Below are 19,556 nucleotides of genomic sequence, written 5' to 3' on the forward strand. Positions count from 1 at the left end.
GACCTACATGTTGGTAAGGGGTTGTTATAGGATCAATGCTGGAGAAGTTCTACAGAAAATAGTGGGAGATCGGGGGAGAACCAGAGGTCATCCCTGGAAACTGTATAAAGAAGGTGTGAGTAAGGGAGTGAGAGGCAGGTTTTTTCATGCAGAGTTGTAAATGATTGGAATGCCCTGTCTGAGAGTGTGGTGTCTGCAGGGAGTCTGAATGTGTTCAAAAGACGGTATGATGAGCTGTGTGTGTGTGTGATAAAAGGACCTCCCAGATGAGTCTTTGACTCCATGAGGTCTTGGATAATAATAATAATATATATATATATATATACATACAGTATATAATAGTATATAAATTGATAGATTCAGTGCACAAAATTTTAAAAATAACAATACAGTATTAAAGTTGAAGTTTTATTTCATATATTTATCACTTTTCAAAATTATGTATTTTATAAAAGTAGTGATTATTAACCATGGGGTTTAATTATGTCTTCTTTCATAGGCATATGTGTCATGGGAAAATCCAGCAATATCTGACCCAAAGCTTTTCCCTGAAAACATAAAAGTTTAGTATAGCAGAAATAAAGAGAATAAGAAAACTATATAAGCTAAAAAAAAATGGCCATAGGAAAATATTTTTTTATTTATGAACAAATGAACTGGAGAAAATTTAGAATTTATTTATTTCATGTTACACTAGTCAATAAATTGAAACCTTTTTTTTTTTGTAACAAATTAATTACAAAAAAACCACACACTATATTTTATATTTTGAACAGTTCAATCCAAATCTGCAATCCACAAATTTCCAGCATCATAAGAATGGTTTCCCAGATATATATTTTTTATATTTAATGCACTTTAGTTTTGAGGGTTCCCTCTTTTTATCCCTTGCCAATTCTTTCATAGTAAATTTCAAAAAGAACATAAAATATACATCTGTAATCTGCAAGTCAGGTCTAGGAGACCATGCTTTGGATACTACATGCAGAGTCAAATGGGGAAAACTACTATGCTCTATACCACATATGGGCAACCCCCAGCCCACGGGCCGGATCCAGTCCTCTACTTCTTTTGATCCAGCCCTAATCTATTTCAGTGAAGTTTGTCTGATTCATTGTGGGAGAAAACATGGTGTGTTCTACTAACTCACATTAAGCTGACGTCATATGACTTGCACAAAACACACTATGTTTTTTCCAACCAAGGTCTCTTTCTCACTTTGACTAGGCGGCGTGTGTGAACGTGTCCGTTCAGTACTTGCGTTGGTGTTGTGCTTTGTTCAGTGCCTGCATTGATGTTATGTTCTGTTCGGTGCCTGCATTGATGTTGTGTTCTGTTCAATGCCTGAGGTGTAGAAAACAGTTTTGTTTGACAGTTCTGAATATCACTTATAAATTTGGGACAATGTCAGGGGTTATTTCAAAAAAAGAAAAGTAGATGCAGAGAATCATCAATTTCAAGACAACTGGACGGAGGATTATTATTTTATTCTGAATAAGGGTTTGCCTGCATGTTTGCTCTGCAACGAATCCATATCCGTCAACAAAGAATACAACTTGAAGAGACACTTTACTTCGAGACATGCGGATCACCCAAAAATTGATGGACAACTACAAAAAGATGAAATACAGAAGTTGAAGTAGAACTTGGATACCCAGCAGCAAATGTTCAACAAGCAAAGAACGCAGCACCACAGCATTGTCAAAGCCAGCTTTGTGGTAAGCAAAAAAATCTCTAAGCATTCTAAGTCATTTGGTGAAGGAGAATTTATCAAAGAATGTCTGCTGGATATTGCAAGTATAATATGTTGTGAAAAGAAAAAAGACTTCGAGAATATTCGTTTGTCGAGACGTACTGTTGTCTGACGGATAGAAATTATGGCTGATGATATCAAAAAAAGTTTAAAAGAGAAGATTGCTAGATTGGAAAGCATTTTCAATTGCTTTGGATGACAGCACCGATGCCTCCGATACAGCACAACTAGCAATATTTATTCGAGGAGTTGATGCGGATTTCAACATTACAGAATTATTTGCGCTTCAGCCGTTAAAAGGAACAACTACCGGTGAAGATATATTTGAAACAGTCAACACAGTCTTTGAGAGATTTGGGCTTAAATGGAACTCACTATCTGGCATATGCACTGATGGAGTCCCTGCAATGGTTGGTGCACAGAAGGGATTTACTGGAATAATTCATGAAAGAGCAATAGAACTACAGATCCATCCGGAAAATTTAACAAATTTTCACTGCATTATCCACCAACAAAATCTGTGTGCAAAATCGATTAAATTCACAAATGTTATGGAAGTTGTAGTAGCCAGTATTAACTTTATTAAGTCACGTGCACTTAATCACCACCAATTTAAGGAGTATTTGGCAGACCTATTTTTGGATTATGAAGATGTGTCTTATTATTGTGAAGTGAGGTGGTTGAGTAAAGGTAAAATGTTAAAACGATTTTATGATCTGAGACAAGACATTGCAGATTTTATGGACATAAAAAGAAACACTATTAACCAAGTAAAAGATGATGAGTGGGTGTGTCATTTAACATTTTTTGTAGATGTCACCGGATACCTAAACGAACTGAATCTTAAATTGCAAAAACAAGGACAATTGGTTCATGAACTGCATGGACATGTCAAAGCTTTTTTTGTAATAAACTAAGATTGTTGGTAAGTCAGATCAGAGCTAAAAATTGTTATCATTTTCCTACTCTAGCAACTCATAAAAATATCCCTTATAATTGTTATGGAGATGAACTGAAGGCACTAATAGCGCAATTTGATACAAGGTTTGCCGACTTCAAAAACAAAGACTCCACATTCGCTATATTTGCTCGTCCGATGGATGCTGATGTAAATAATGTGCCAGAAAACTTACAGATGGAACTTATTGAGTTTCAGGCAGATTTAGTGCTAAAAGCACAATTTAACAACATTGCTTTGACGGATTTTAATAAATTTTATTTGGTGCAGAAAAATATACAAATTTATGCGCCTTTTCAAGAAAAATCATTTGTCTTTTCGGAAGCACATATATGTGTGTGAACAGTTTTTTTCGAGGATGAAATACAATAAATCAAAAATTTGGACAAGAATAACGGATGAAAACCTCGAAAATTCTATGCGATTACACTGGTCAACAAAAAAAAAAATTTTTTTCTGCTGATTATGATCTGACACTTGCTTTTTACTATTTTGGGTGCACTGATTTCAAATATCAAACCCATTTTTCTCTATCACGTCAGGTTTTTCCTCTGTGGCATTTTCTTTTTGCTAATTTGTAAGTTTTTGATAGTTTTAAGGAGGCAATACTATTTAGAGGATCAAAAAAATCGATTTTTTAATATTATTTTCTGAAAGTATGTACTTTTAGAAATCTGTTCCTAACTTTTTATCAAGAAATTCGAAAAATTCCCGAAGATATAGCCTGGCCTGTTATTCAAAGGGGTGTGCAGATCAGAATCGGAGCGCTCACCACTCTCGCTTGTTAGTAAACGAATAAATGCGTAAGAACCTGCAACGGCACGTACTGGCGCTTTGAATGCGAGAGAGGCCGATAACCGACCTAATACATTTAGGTGATGAAAAGTAGGCGATTACAACTGCCTAAAACAAATGAATGCTATATGCATCATAGCGGACAAAGAACGATCGAAATCAGTCAATCGTTAATCGATCGTGAAAGTATGATGAGCGCTTATAACGTTTCAATAAAGTCTCTGGGTTTTTTTGTCTTGTTAATTGCATGTTAGTCGGCAGTGAAGAAAATACATCATGTCTACTACTCGAAATTGTGTCAATAGTGTAGATTCCTTCTGCTACATTTGTGGCAGCTTTACTGTTCCCAGTCAAAGGACAAATATCACTGATTTCGTTAAGAAAGTGTACTTTGCATACTTTGACGTAAAACTTGCAGATCAGGACAATTCATGGGCTCCAAATAAAGTGTGTAAGTCATGTGTAGAAAATTTACGACAGTGGAGCAAGGGAAAACGCCAAAAAATTAGCTTTTGGCATTCCAATGATTTGGCGTGAACCGAAAAATCACGTAGATGATTGCTATTTTTGTTTAGTTCAGACTTCTGGTTATAATAAGAAGAATAAGAAAAAAATTGTGTATCCAAATCTCGACTCAGCAATTCGGCCAGTTGCTCATTCCAATGAAATAGCCGTGCCAATTTATAAAGGACTTTCTTTACTTGAGAACGAGCATGATCGGGATATGCCAGATGTTCTTGAGGAGCAAGACCCGGATGTTGATTTAGACAATGAAAATTTAATTTCTAGTTCTGGACCGCAACGTTTTACTCAAGCGGTGATTCCGATTACAATTCCGATGATTCCTATCAAAGGAATCATCGGAATTGTTAGCTTCAAGATTAAATGAAAAAAACTTACTGGAGCAAGATATGAAGATAACTTTTTATCGTAGCAGGGAAAGTAATCTTGTACAAGATTTTAAACACGAGTGTGGGTTTGTTTACTGCAACAATGTGTCAGGTTTACTAACTGAAATGAGTGTTGTACAATATCATCCAAATGAGTGGCGTTTATTTATCGACAGTTCAAGCAGAAGTCTCAAGTGTGTCTTACTACACAATGGGAATGTATATGGCTCAATTCCTATTGGCTATTCAGTCCACTTAAAGGAAACATATGAGGACATTAAAAAGGTTCTGAAGTTATTAAAATATACAGACCATAACTGGATCATCTGTGTAGATCTTAAAATGGTGAACTTTTTACTTGGCTTTCAAAGAGAATATACAAAGTTTCCGTGTTTTCTATGCTTCTGGGATAGTCAAGCTAGAAACCAATACTGGAGTCAGAAACATTGGCCTCTTTAGAATATCCTTAAATGTTGGAGAACAGAATGTTATAAATCAACCTTTAATCGACAGAGAAAAAAATCATTTTTCCACTCTACACATCAAACTAGGTCTTATGAAGCAGTATGTTAAAGCTTTAGATTTACAAGGTGACTGTTTCCAATACATATGTGAAAAATTTCCACGACTTAATTATGAAAAAATTAAAGCCAGTGTATTTGATGGACTGCAAATTAGAACTTTAATGAGAGACTCAAATTTCATCAACTCTATGAACGAAATTGAGAAAGAGGCCTGGACTTACGATGGTTGCGAATAATTTTCTTGGAAACAAAAAAGCGTGCAATTACAAAGATCTAGTGGAAACAATGCTTGAAAATTTCCAGCGCCTAGGTTGCAACATGAACATAAAGCTTTATTTCCTATACAGTCATCTTGATAGATTTCCCGAGAATTTAGGTGCTGTAAGCAATGAACAAGGTGAAAGATTTCGTCAAGACTTAAAAACTATGGAAGATCGGTACCAAGGAAGATGGGACTCTCACATGATGGCCGACTACTGTTGGAGTATTCAAAAGGATTGCCAAAACAGAACACACAGCAGAAATTGCTACAAACAAAAATTTATTCTCTGAAACTCATGTGTAAGTAAAATTGTTATTTTTTTATAAATATTCTTGTAATTTTTAATGAATATTGTTAAGTAGTTATGTATCTAATTATCGGCCTCTCTCGCATTCAAAGTCTCAGTACGTGCCGTTGCAGGTTCTTATGCATTTATTCGTTTACTAACAAGCGAGAGCGGTGAGCACTCCAATTCTGATCTGCGCACCGCTTTGAATAATAGGCTATACCTTTGGGAATTTTTCGAATTTCTTGATAAAAAGTTAGGAACAGATTTTTAAAAGTACATACTTTCAGAAAATGATATTAAAAAATCGATTTTTTTGATCCTCTAAATAGTACTGCCTCCTTAAAACTATCAAAAACTTACAAAATTAGCAAAAAGAAAATGCCATAGAGGAAAAACCTGACGTGATAGAGAAAAATGGGTTTGATATTTGAAATCAGCGCACCCAAATTAGTAAAAAACAAGTCTCATATAAAAGTCAGCAAAAATTGTGTTGGACTGTGTAATCATTCTTCCTTCCAGTTGACACATATCTGAAAAATCTCTAGGGTTGTTCTTGGCCAAAGTACTGCTACTCATACTTGTAGATCAGTTTTGCAGTTCTTACCAACTGAGTCACCTTTCTAGCTTGGTCTTTATATGCGTCATGTAATTGATTACTACCTTTATTCATCTTGTGCTGTCTGCATAGTATCCTCGTCTTCCAAATTTTATTCTTAATCACTTTATTCAGTCTTTTGATCTTTGGAATACATTCCCACATCAATGTTGTTAAATATCTTTTGGTCAGTTCTCATGCAGCATTTATTTCCCTCCTGCTTACACCTCATTCCAGGATATAGCTCCAAACTGTCTCCTTAGCTTTTGATACTCACTGGCTTTGTAATTCTACATATATCCTTTCTTCAGAGAAGTCTTCACATGTCTAGCCACAATCAAGGTGATCACTTCATGATCACTCTCACCAACTAGAGATAAGACCAAAACCTGACTCACAATCACATCCTCTGATGAAATGATCAGATCAAAAAACTCTCGATCCTCATGTGTCCTCCTTTAAATACTTCCCAAAATAGATGCCTCTCTCAAGAACTAAAGAAATTAGAAGTTAATTTTCCTTATCCCAAATGCTATGTCTTCATTCCAACCTATACTGCCATAATTAAAATCAACCATAATAATCCCCCCCCCATTCGCTTCTTCACTAACCAAAGTTGCTTATACATTTCTTCATTACCACCCTCCATATTTCCTGGCCTATAGAGGAATCTGACTAAATATCTCTTTCTGTCAACCTCCACCTCATACCATAATGACTCAAAACCATTGTCACTGTTTACATCTCACAACTCCACTTTGTGGGACATAATTTGCCTGCTATCATCAACAGCCCCCCTCTTTTTTTTCTTCTATTCTCATGGAAATCATCATGCCATTACATTTCTATTCTTGTCAGGATATCATTCTTATACAACCATGTTTCACTTATGCAAACAATTTTTGGATGAGTAAACTCAATCAACAAAACCATTTCATCTTCCTTCTTTCTGATGTTTCTGACATTTGCAAAACACAGCAATTTACATTTAGGTCTATAACCAGTTCTGCCCATGCCACATGTATGTTGTTATTTCCCCCCTAACTAACCATTGCCACTATTTACATCTTACAACTTTACTTTGTGTGGACATAATTTCACCTGCTATCATCAACAGCAACCCCCCCCCCCCCCTTTCATTTTCTTTCTATTCTCATGGAAATCATCATTATTATTATTATTATTCAGGCCTCCATGGAGTCAAAAGACTCATTGTAGGAGGTCCTTTCTAAGAAACACAAGTCTATCAAGACTCATCGAGGGAGGTCCCCTCCTAGGAAACACAAAGTCTATCATATCACTCCTTAAATGCATTGACCGTTCTTGCTCTCACCACTCCATCAGGCATGCATTCATGGTTCAACCACCCTCCATGCAAAGTAACCACTCCTCACCCTCTTTCTCATAGTTTCCTTTCATAACTTCCAGGGATGGCCCTTGTCATGACTCCTTCCTGCTGTTCAACCAAGCGAAAGAACTCCCCAGTGTCAACCCTGTAACCACCTCCAAACAGTTTAAAAGTCTCAATCATATCATCCCTCCTTCTTCTATCCACCAAACTCTGCAGTCCACACTCCCTCAGCCGATCCTCATAACTAACATTGTACAGTCCTGACACCATCTTTGTTATCCGCCTTTGTACCCTTTCCACAGTTAATTTATCCCCTTCAAATCCTGGGGATCAGATCTGAGAACAATAGTCTAAGTGTGGTCTGATCAGAGTCTTCTACAACAGAATGATAACCATTTTTATCTCTGCAGGTCAGTGTCCTTCTCATTATTGCAGCAATCCTCTGCGTTACCTTCACTACTTTTGCAATATGTTCCCTAAATTTCAGGTTTCTATCAATCATCAAACCCAGATCTCTTGTCTCTCCTACTTCCTCCAGTTTAACTCCTCCCATAGAGTATACAGTGTCCCATCGATGTGTCCCATATCTCAAGACCTTACATTTTGCTGCATTAAACTGACACTCCCATTCATTTGCCCATCTATCTAGCTTATTCAAATCCTCTTGCAGGGCTACCACATCTGCACTATTACTAATAACCCTTCCCAGCTTCGCATCATTCACAAACAACCGAATATCCCCTTGAAATCCATGGACAATGTCATTGATATAAAGGTTAAACAATATAGGTCCCAGTACTGAGCCCTGTGGAACCCCCACTTGTAATCTTCTGCCTCTTTGATATTGTTCCACCATACACAACTCTCTGATACCTATCGGACAGCCAATCCTGAATCCAGTTGACCAATCTGACATCCAGACCCATGTGCTGCAACATGAATAACAGCTTATCATGTGACACCCTGTCAAATGCCTTTGCTAAGTCTAGGAAAATGGCAGTATATGCCTTTCCCTCATCTAATGCTCTTGTAACTTTATCATAAAAGACTAGCATATTGCTAAAACAAGAGCGCCCCTTCACAAATCCATGTTGACTCTCACTGATAACATTACCCTCATCTGCCCAATGCTGTATATGGTCCCTCACTACTTTCTCCAAGATCTTACTAACTGCTGATGACACACAAACTGGCCTATAATTAGACACTTCCAGTCTGCTACCGCCCTTATGCAATGGCACTATCTTACCTTCCTTCCATTCCATCGGCAACTTTCCTGCAGCCAGACTTTCACTGAAAAGTCAGGTCAAAGGCTCTGTCAGTTCCCTAGCACATTCTCTCAAAACTCATGGTGAAATACAATCCAGTCTCACAGCTTTATTGACATCCAGAGTACTCAGTATTTGAAACACACTCTCCTCCTGCACCTCTAAACCTCGAACCTACTCTATCCCTCTAGTATTCAAATTGACTCCTCCAGGATGAAATACTTCAATAAAGTGTTCATTGAACAATTCCACTATGTCCTCTGCATCAGTCACTCTATTCCCATTTTTATCCCACAATCTTAAACAGTCATTTCTCCTCCTACTGGCCACATAGCTAAAAAATTCCCTAGGATTTTCCTTTGATCTAAGGGCCAATCTTTTCTCTTTTCTGAATCCAGTTTCGTCTTCCTTACCATACTAGTCACTCTGCTGGCCTGTGTCTTATATTCTTCATGCATCTTCTCTTCACCTGTCTCCTTATATCTCTTCCATAGCCTCTTTTTCGCATGTAGCTCCTGTTTAATATTGTTTGTCATCCACTTTACTCCAAATTGTGTCCTCTTCTTCACTCGTGGAATACAGCTTACCATTGCTGCTAACAATTATTCCTTCACAATTTCCCAAGCACTAATGAATGATATTCCGGCCTTCCAATTCCTCCCTCCACGACATATTACATTTCTATTCTTGTTAGGATATCATTCTTATACAACCATGTTTCCCTTATTCAAACAATTTTTGGGTAAGTAAAAGTAAACTCAATCAACGAATCTATTTCATCTCTCTTCTTCTTGATGTTTCTGATATTTGCAAATAAACACTGCAATTTACTTTTAAGTATATAACCAGTTCTGCCCATGCCACATGTAGGTTGTTATTTACCCATAACTAACCATTTCAAATTGTCTTTATCACCACTCACCCAATCTCTTCAGACTCAAGTACATACTGTACATCTCATTCTCATACTGACCATCTCTATTCACACGTTCATTACCTACTTCCAATATCCACTATCCTTATACCATGTCAGCTTGTCCATCTTGCACTCTCATTCTATCATTATCACTCAAAGTACTACTATTCTCATTTACAATCACTTCAGTTTCACCTGTTTCTTTCTCTTGATATTCTGCTAACCTCTTACTTCCTCTGCTCTCTTTCTCAAAGTGCTCATTCCTACTTGCAGCAATAGTTTCTCTAACTGACTAACACCATATCCGTTCAAATGTAGCCCATTACTTTTGTACATTTTCATCATTCCTTCATATGTAATCCATCACTTTTGTACATTTCCATCTTTCCTTCAAATGCATCCCACACATTCACAAACTCCACTCCCTTCTCCTCACGCAGCTCTGCAACATAACATTCATGATCCATACCCCTCGTCTCAACTTACTATTATCATACCTAGATAACACACTGACCACCTTTCCAACTAAACTGTTATCTTTCACTCTCCTCAACGATTTTCTGATATCCATTTTTACATGCTCTTTATGTCCAAATAAATCATTTGTTCCAACAACCCCCCACCGGCTCGCTTTCATGTCTGCTTCTCTTATCTAATGCATTTCAATTTTCCTGCTAATTCTCCCTACTGGAAAACACACCTTATAGAATTTCTCATTTACCAATATTCTAATAATAGAATCTCCATACATTGCTATTCTAGACTCATTCATCATCTCTTTTCTCTGCTTTTCTTCATCCTAACCTTTTTATACTTGTTCATTCTTATTCACCAAACTTCTTTTCTCCCACACATATTTTTCATTTTGCTTCTCATTTTGATCAAACTTATTTTTCAAGTGTTGCATCTTGGCAATTGCAGGACTATGAATGATAGACTGATTATCTGTCAGTCTATCATTCATTTCTTTTGTTTCCTCATTCCAAACTTTGCTTAGTTTCTACAGTATGACTCACTTTTGTTCCATGATTTATAGGATTGTTTGCTCCTGCCATTGCTTCAGTTTCATGATTCATATGGTCATTTGACCCACAATCACATATTCTTTCATTCCATCTGCCAGTTTTGCATTACCGATAACTTATAGTCTAACATAAAATCAGACTTTTGACATATCTGTATCCTCTCTTGTCTCCTGTTCAGTTTCTCCACAAACACACTCTCCACATATACATGTTACATTTGTGACAACGTACCATTCTCGAAAAGTCCAAGGCATTAATTATGTTTGATTTTCATGTGCGTGATGAGCTAACCTTGTTCATATCACCATTTTTGTCATCATTCACTGCAAACTTTAAAAATAAAAATAAAAGTGTTTCAAACACACACAAATCTCCACAATCAATCAATTACTTTAATCTCTGAAAAATAAAAAACACTACCCCAAAACACAAATCCATATAGCTATTTTGCTACAATTAGCAACGAGATCTATTTACTACAAGATCAGTTTTTAACCTTTGATGTGTGGGGCAAAAAAACAGTCTGACCATAATTATAATTTATAATTAATATTATAAATGAATTATATTATGATACAATTTTTACTCTATGTTATCAGTCTTAGAGAACTGCTCAACACAGATGTATGGACTGAATGAAACCTGAACTCTATGAAGACAATGGAAAGGAAGCAAAAATTTCTTTAGATGTGCAACATTCAAGTTATCATTTCAAAGGATTTTTCATGCTTATTTCATGGATGAAATGCAAAATATTCAGTAGTGATACGTTGGGACCATTTAGTGTGAGACTGAGATAAGTGCTAATTTTAGATATTTGGTGGGGTTTTGGATAAAGGTCAGGAAATGCAGAGGAAGATGATTCTGAAATGTTTAGACTGATGAAACTAATGAGTGACAGGAGGGCAATAATTATAATAATTAGGGGTCTAACTATGGAAGCAGGAAATAATGTGTTGGTAAGAAGATTGAATTCCTTGAGCTACCATATGTAGCATGCAGTTGAAGAAACATATAGGATACGAGGATTGTGTCTAATAACATCATCTCATAAAGTGATGATAGAAGATGTCACCATGAAACTGCAAGGGCTGGATGTTGATAGTGCATGGGAAGTGGTAAAGGAATTTTTGAAGAAAGTAATGGCAGACTGCATGCCTAGAGTCAGGAAAGTAAATAAAGTGGGAGTTAAATGGATGAATATCATCATTAAGCTGGAACTTCAAAAAAAGAAAATTGTGGAGGGAATTCAGGCAGAAAGGTGACCAGCAGGCACATGAGCAGTACATAGAACAGTCCAGAAGGGTAACCAGTGTGGTAAGAATGGCAAAAGCCAAGTATGAAAGGAAGTTAACAGTGCAGGCCAAAGATAATCCCAAACAGTTCTTTTGATACGCTGCAAGTAAAAGGAAAAACGTTTTATGGGAGACTGATTTTAATGAATGCCAATGGCAGGGAGGTAACTGAATCAACCGAAATAGTAGAATTACTAAGTGAACAGTTTGCAAGAATATATCATCTAGATGGAGATATTACAGTAACGATAGAGGCAAAGATTTATATGGGAACTGACATAAATGAAGTGGAGGTGCATGGCATATTAAAGAACCTTAATGCGAATACAGCTATGGGATTAGATGGTAACCAGCTGAAATTTTATGTGAAGGGGCAGTGAAAAGAAAGAAAAATGGTTCCATTGTATAAAGGAGGCTCCAACACTGATGTAGCAAAAGCAAATTACCGACTGATCAGCATATCAGGAGTTGTTGTCATGGTACTGGAGAAGTTGGGCAAAGCAAAATACAGGAATGGATAGATGGAAATGGGATACTGTATGGGGGCAACATGGTTTTGTGAAGGTAGGTCATTCCCCCAGTAACTTGCTCATGTTTTATAATACAGTGACAGCTGAGTTGGATAAAGGTAATGGATTTATAGTGATAATGCTAGACTTTGCGAAAGCCTGTGACAGGATACCACATGGAATTCTAATCAATAAACAGCAGCACATGGGGATGGATACAGGGTTGGTGGGGTGAATAAGAAGGTAGCTGATGGAGAGATATCACAAAGTAGTTTATTCAACAGTAGAGTCCAGAAGAAGGCCTGTGACTAATGGCATGTCACAGGACTCTGTTCTTGGGCTGCTAATATTTAATTTGTACATTAATGATATAGAAAAGGATCTGAGAGGAACTGGTCAGTTGTTTGCCAGTGATGCATAGTTGGATAGAGCAATAGTTAATACAGATGATGTTAAAATTTTGCAGGATAATTTGGATACACGGGCAGTCTGGGCGAAGGAGAATGGATATCTGTTTAATGTGGTAAAGTGTAACGTACAAGCAAAAAACCTAGTTCTAACACCTGATATGTTCTAATATCTCTGCTCATCTGTAATATCTCTAACAGACTGCATGCCTAGAGTCAGAAAAATAAATGTCGGAGTTAAATGGATGAATATTATCATTAAGCTGGAACTTCAAAACAAGAAAAAATTGTGGAGAGAATTCAGGGAGAAAGGTGACCAGCAGACACTACACTCTTGATCAGTTTCCAACAATGGGCCCTAGTTCTCTAACCACCAGATCTGTTCTGAAAAATTTCCTCTGAACTTCTGTATACCACACTGATGGAACTATACTCCAGGAACTTGACAAAGCCCAAGATTTGGGAGTGTTAGTAAATTATCAGTTAAAAATTAGAAGGCACAAGCAAACACGGCTAAAGTAGCTCATCAGATTACTTGGTTACTGAAGAATATTTTGATGAGCAGAGATAAGCAAGTTTTATTTCTCTTTATCAAGCATTGATAACACCCCCATCTTGACTACTGCATGCAGATGTGGTCATTTGGGTTTCTTGGTGATGAGGAGCAGGTGGAGAGGATCCATTAATCTTGTAAAACCCTTCATTAATTTGTATGTCTCAATTATAACACCCCTTTTCTGCCTGTCAACCAGTTTCTTTAACCCACAAATCTTCAACCTGTTATCGTAAGGTTCATTCCATAGTCCTGATACCATCTTGGTCACTTAAGGGTTTTTACAAGATTAATTCAGAGGAAATTTTTCAGAACAGGTCTGCTAGTGTTAGAAGTAGGGACTACCCTTGGAAACTGAACAAGAGTGTAGTTAGCAAGGGTGTTAGAAATAGGTTTTTGGCTTGAAGAGTGGTGAATGAGTGGAATAGGTTACCAGAGTCTATTGTGGGTGTGCCGTGACTGAATAAGTTCAAAAGCAAAGTATGATAGATACTGCACAAATGTTGGATTGCACTTGGCATGATGTTTAGAACCTCCCTCGATGAGTCTAAGAACTCCATGGAGTAGCCCATAATAATAATAATAATATAATGGTTTTAAAGTGGCTATACTGCATCATTCAGAGGGCCTGGTCAGAAGGTGAAATTCCAGATAACTGGAGTAGAGCTCTCATAGTTACCATCTATAAAAAGGGGAATAAAGTCAAAAGTGAAAATTACAGAGGAATTTCACTATTAAGCGTCCCAGGTAAGATTTATGTAAGCATACTTGAGAAGAGGCTGAGAAAAATTGTGGAAGAGAAACTTGGAGAAGAACAAGCTGGGTTCAAGTCAAATAGAGGTTGTCAAGATCAGATTTTCACATTACAATAGATAGTTGAGAAATCATGGGAATATAACGAGGATCTACACTTCAGTTTTGGAGATCTGAAAGGAGCATATGGCAAGGAGACTAAAAAGATTTTCAAAACACTACAATGACAAAGAGTGATCAAAAAGTATGATGAATGTAGCCACATCACTTGATCTATCGAAGGGAGAAAGAAGCTGAGAGCAATCTTGCGATCTCATATCCGCCTGTAATTCACATCATGAGTTTCAAGATTATCAGTTTTCTCACTAAGCTGTAAATATAGTTTTTGTGTACCTGCCTTTTGTATCATTACTGCGAAAATGGAAAGCAATGATTGGATTGTGTAATTGTATAAGTTCAGATTTGAACTTTTTCCAAATTGTCATAGTAAGAGAGAAATCTTGGGTGTATGATCCTAAGACCAAGATTCAAAGTTCACAATGGAAAACACACAACCAGGGGCGAATGCTGGTCTTGAAATTCACGCTTGCTCTTGTTATCATTCAGGCAGTGAGAGGTATGATTGAAGTCTGATTAGCAGAATAATGACTTACTAACCATTTAAAACTATATATTTAGAAATTTATGTACATTTAATCATACAAATACAACATTTATTTTACAAATGATATTCTATCTTTTTCAATTTAGCTACTTGAATGCAAATTCTACCCTACCGTTCTTCTTTATGAACTGGTCAATAACATCGTCATAAAAAGTTGGTTGTAACTTAATTTTCCTAAGCAACACACACACTTGTAAAGGCTGGCTGAAGCTCGCTGGCTAGAGCTACTTTGTCTATGGCCTGTGTTTAAGACGTTGTGAAGGGAGCGGAAATGGCTATGTGCGTGCATGAAATCACGGTGCTGCAGCAAGGACCTGGAAGCTCCCACAACCGAGCAAGCCAAGGTAGCTTTGACTAGACGAGCATGCATCGGCCTTCGCTACACAACGCAAAGCTCAATTATTGTTGCACACAAGCTTAAAACGTCTTCTGTCTACAAAAATAAAAGCCTAAATGGAATGCTTATAAATGCATGCATTTATTAACAAATAAATATTACTTCTTTCTGAAGTAATGAGCTTGTGCAGCAAGCATAGCAAGCATGGAGAATTCGCCCCTGCACACAACTCCCTTCAGCCAAAGATATAGTCAATTATTCAATGTCAAAGTCCTGTTCATTGTCTTTTTTGAACTGGAGGGAATTGTGCATTCAAAATTCATTCCTAGAAGCACTAGTCAACTCTGAATATTATAAAGGAGTAGTGGAATGTTTGTGATCGATGTGCATTGAAAAAGAGTGCAGAGGTGGGCAAATGGTTTCATGTTACATCATGACAATGAACTGTGCCACACACCTCTTCCTATTTGACAGTTCTTGTTGGACAAAAATTAATTGTGTGCCTGCATCTGCTATATTCATTTGATTTAACACCCTGTATCACTTTTCAAAGTTGAAATCAATGATAAAGGGAAAGCGTTTTGCATTAATGCAAGAAATTGAAGTGGCCATGACAATGTACCTAAAAGAACTAAAGAAGGGGTGACTTCTAGAATTGTTTTAAAAAGTAGCTGGAAAGTTGGGTCATGTTCTAGCCACTTATTGAAAGTGTGTGTGTGTGTGTGTGGCAAGCCAGGGAGAGCCCTTTGAAGGCGATTAATTTATATTTAGATTAATGAACTTTCTTAAATTCTAACATTCACCATACTTTTTGATCACATCTCAAATATGAGGTAAATGAAACATCATACAGAGCAATACGTAATATATATTTAAATATTTATTTAGTCTTATTTAAGTTGTTAGTCAGCAGTTAGATTTGAAGGAAATACAGAAAGATGGTTTAATGTAAAATATAAATTATACCAGGTATAAGACAAGGGTGAACACTATTACAAATCTTATTTGTCATTTATATGGACTATATCATGAAAGAAAGTGGTATTAATTCTAATATTATAATTGGAGATTTCAAATATCATTTTATATTTGAATTCTCTGGTGCATCGCTGGAATAAATGTATTAGTCTTAAGGGAGATTATGTTGAAAAATAAAACTAATTTTGAAATTATAAATTCGTTTTTTCATTGTTAGGCTAAGAACTTTTCAGACCACCCTCTAAATATTCTGACCAAATCCAAGCTTCCCAAAAGCAATATTCCATATAAAAAAATACAGCCTTAAAAGAGCTATATACAGCAACAAGAACACTGACATTGTTATAACTGAAGCAGATAAAAAGATAATGTTATAAAATGCATAATCTTCAACAAGACCTCTTCATAACCTCTTTCCATCTGCATGTCGATATCTTCTAATTTATTGCCATAGCTGTTGTGATATATAATTTTAGTAATGTGATCCCAAAACTTCAAGTCTCTGTCCACCATCACTTGCATATCTCTTATCTACTCCACCTCCTTCAAAATTTTTCCATTAATTGCATACTCTGCATCTCAACTTTGCCTACTAAATTTCAAGACCTTGCATTTTGCAACATTAAACTGATATCTCCACTCATTTCCCCACTCACATAGTCTAGTCGGCTCCTCCTGTAAGACTACAACATTCTCTGTACTTCTGAAAGCACTTCCCAACTTTGCATCATGAGCAAACAGTTGCACATCTCTAGTTAATCTAGTCCCAATGTCATTAACAGAAAAGTTAAAACAGTTAAGATCCCAAATCAGATTCCTGTGGCACTCAATGGTAACCTTTCATTTTTGAGATACATTCCTCCATACACAACCTGCTGATATCTGTCTGACAGCCAATCAGCTATTCATCTCACTAGTTTGTTGTCGAATCCAATCTGGTTCAATTTAGCTGCTAGCTTGTCATGTAGCAGAGACTATCAAAGACTTTTGAACAATCCAAGAACACACCACTGTATATGCATTTCCTTTATTAAGTGAATTTGTCATCTTGTTGTAATACTTAGGTAAACAGATTGCTAAAGCAAAACTTGTTCTAACAAACCCATACTAACCATCATAAAGAATACTCCTATTATCAACCCATTACTGAATCCTAGTCCTCACCAACTTCTCTAACACCTTAACAACCCCAGACACACAGACTAGTCTATAATTTGTAACATATAAATGTTACAAATTATAGACTAGTCATATAACCTCAATCAATGCAAAAATTCCATCTCACTTTTTTTCTGATACTCCTCACATTCATAAATATTCTTGGTGTATAATCAAGTTCTACTCATGCTGCCAACAAGCTATGACTTCTCATTTAATCCTGTCTGCTCATATTCTGTCCCATATAAACCTTCCACACCCCATATATTCCAGGCTGTTCTTATTATGCCGACCATCCACATATATGCATTCATTACTACTTTCAGAATCCACTGTCTTTACTCTGTGTCACTCTGGTCCACTGTGTTTCCCTGTCCAACTTGCATTCCTGTTTTCACATTCTTCTCTCCATTCACAACCACATTACTCTCACCTGGTCCACTCTTCTTCTCCTTCACATCTCTGACCTCCATCGATACCTTTTTTGCATGGCTCATTACACCTACCTTCCAGCACCCTTTCGAAATAATTAAACATTCACATGTGTGTGTGTGTTACAGTAAAACATACTGAAAGTTTATTTTTCACTTGGTTAGACTATAATAAATTTAGTTTAATCCTTTATCAAAGTGTGAGCAAACAAAGTTTGCACCTGAAGGTATCTTCAGGACTGGGGGGTCCAGTAGTACAACACCGGTCAACTCGTTGCAAAGGTGGAGCAAGCTAACATCACTCCTATCTCAGTATCTCCCATAATGCAAAACACATCTCCTTGCAGATATGTATAATGAGATATGCATTAAGAGAAGAGCCACTATCCAGACTAGTTTCGACCTTTATCGAGGTCTCTTCAGTGGGAGCCAGGCCCAAGTGGAGATACCAGGCAGAAGCATTAGCAAGGTCATCTCTACCTATAGGACTTGCCAAACTACTATAGATCCTGATAAAGGATTAAACTAAATTTATTATAGTCTAACCAAGTGAAAAATAAACTTTCAACATCTTTCTCTAAATCCAGAATAATTTAATAAAAAGGTGGCACACCGTTTGGCAACTCCTATAGGTAGAGATGACCTTGCTAATGCTTCTGGCTGGTATCTCCACTTGGGCCTGGCTCCTACTGAAGAGACCTCAATAAAGGTCGAAACTAGTCTGGGTAGTGGCCGGCCCTTCCCTTAATGCATAACATTATACATATCTGCAAGGAGATGTGTTTTGCATTATGGGAGATACTGAGATAGGAGTGATGTTTTCTTGCTCCACCTTTGCAATGAGTTGCCCGGTGTTGTACTACCTTACCTCAGTCCTGGAGATACTTTCAGGCGCAAACTTTGTTTGCTCACACTTGGATAAAGGATTAAACTAAATTTATTACAGTAAAACATAGTATTTATTTTACAAATATTTCATCTTACATATTGTAAGACATCATCAGTGAGAGCAAAGAAGATAAGGAGTCTGAACAATAAAACAGTACAGTGCATGTGCCAAATTTCATACAAGTAGTTATGCTTTTGTTAAACTATTGGGTTGAAAGGATAAATTAAATTAATTATTATGATCCAATCTATGTTACACAATTGAGTATAACAATTTTCCAAACTTTTGGGATTATAAGACAATTGTTACAAGGTTTGATTTATGAAGTTGAGCTTCAGTGCCTTCTTTGAATAACCTTTCATATGTGTACATAGATCTGTACAAAAGTTTTGCGTTTTCCCATTGGATCCTATGGTTAAGCATTTTTAATTCCATGTTGAGCCAAGCCCAATTTCTGTGGTTTGATGAGCCAGATGTGGTCTTGGTGTTCAGTTGTACACTAATCTTCCTGTTTGTCTGTAGTATGACAGATTGCATGAACACAGGACTTGATATACTCCAGTTAGCATCATTGTTGAAAGTTTGTCTTTTGGAGAGGGTAACAGATTATGAATTTAGTTAATAGGTTTGAAGGAACCAATGAGTTGGTATTTTTTTTTACAATATTTGCAACTTGTTCAGAGGTGCCTTCGACGGAAGGTATGGGAGTCTTGCATAGTTCTACTTCTTCTCTTGGGGTGGTGTTAATTATTTTTTGTGTTGTTCTTTGGTTGAAAACATTTAGTAGTGCTATTGGTTTAATGGTCCCCAATTTCTGTTTGAGTAGTCCTTTACAAAAACAAATTCTATGTGCTCTAGTCACTAAACTGGTATTTTTGACATCACGAAATATGATGCAATATTTCTGAGATAGGTGATGTTCTGATGTATTGTGAATATAGCATCCTGTAAAGGTT

General features: G+C 36.7%; 1 protein-coding gene across 1 annotated transcript in view; it reads right to left on the bottom strand.

Moving 5' to 3' along the window:
• Positions 1-394: 394 nt before the first annotated feature.
• LOC150106701 (uncharacterized) overlaps positions 395-19,556 on the bottom strand; it is a 568,467-nt gene continuing 549,305 nt past the window's right edge. The window contains exon 18 of the mRNA XM_090393288.1: positions 395-548. Within this exon, the coding sequence (XP_090249414.1) occupies positions 465-548 (84 nt within the window). The 3' untranslated portion in view covers positions 395-464. The remainder of the gene's footprint in view (positions 549-19,556) is intronic.

Source organism: Typopeltis vanoorti, chromosome 5 (assembly GCF_054136105.1).
Source record: "Typopeltis vanoorti isolate ZY-2024b chromosome 5, IOZ_Tvanoo_1.0, whole genome shotgun sequence".
Classification (NCBI taxonomy): domain Eukaryota; kingdom Metazoa; phylum Arthropoda; class Arachnida; order Uropygi; family Thelyphonidae; genus Typopeltis; species Typopeltis vanoorti.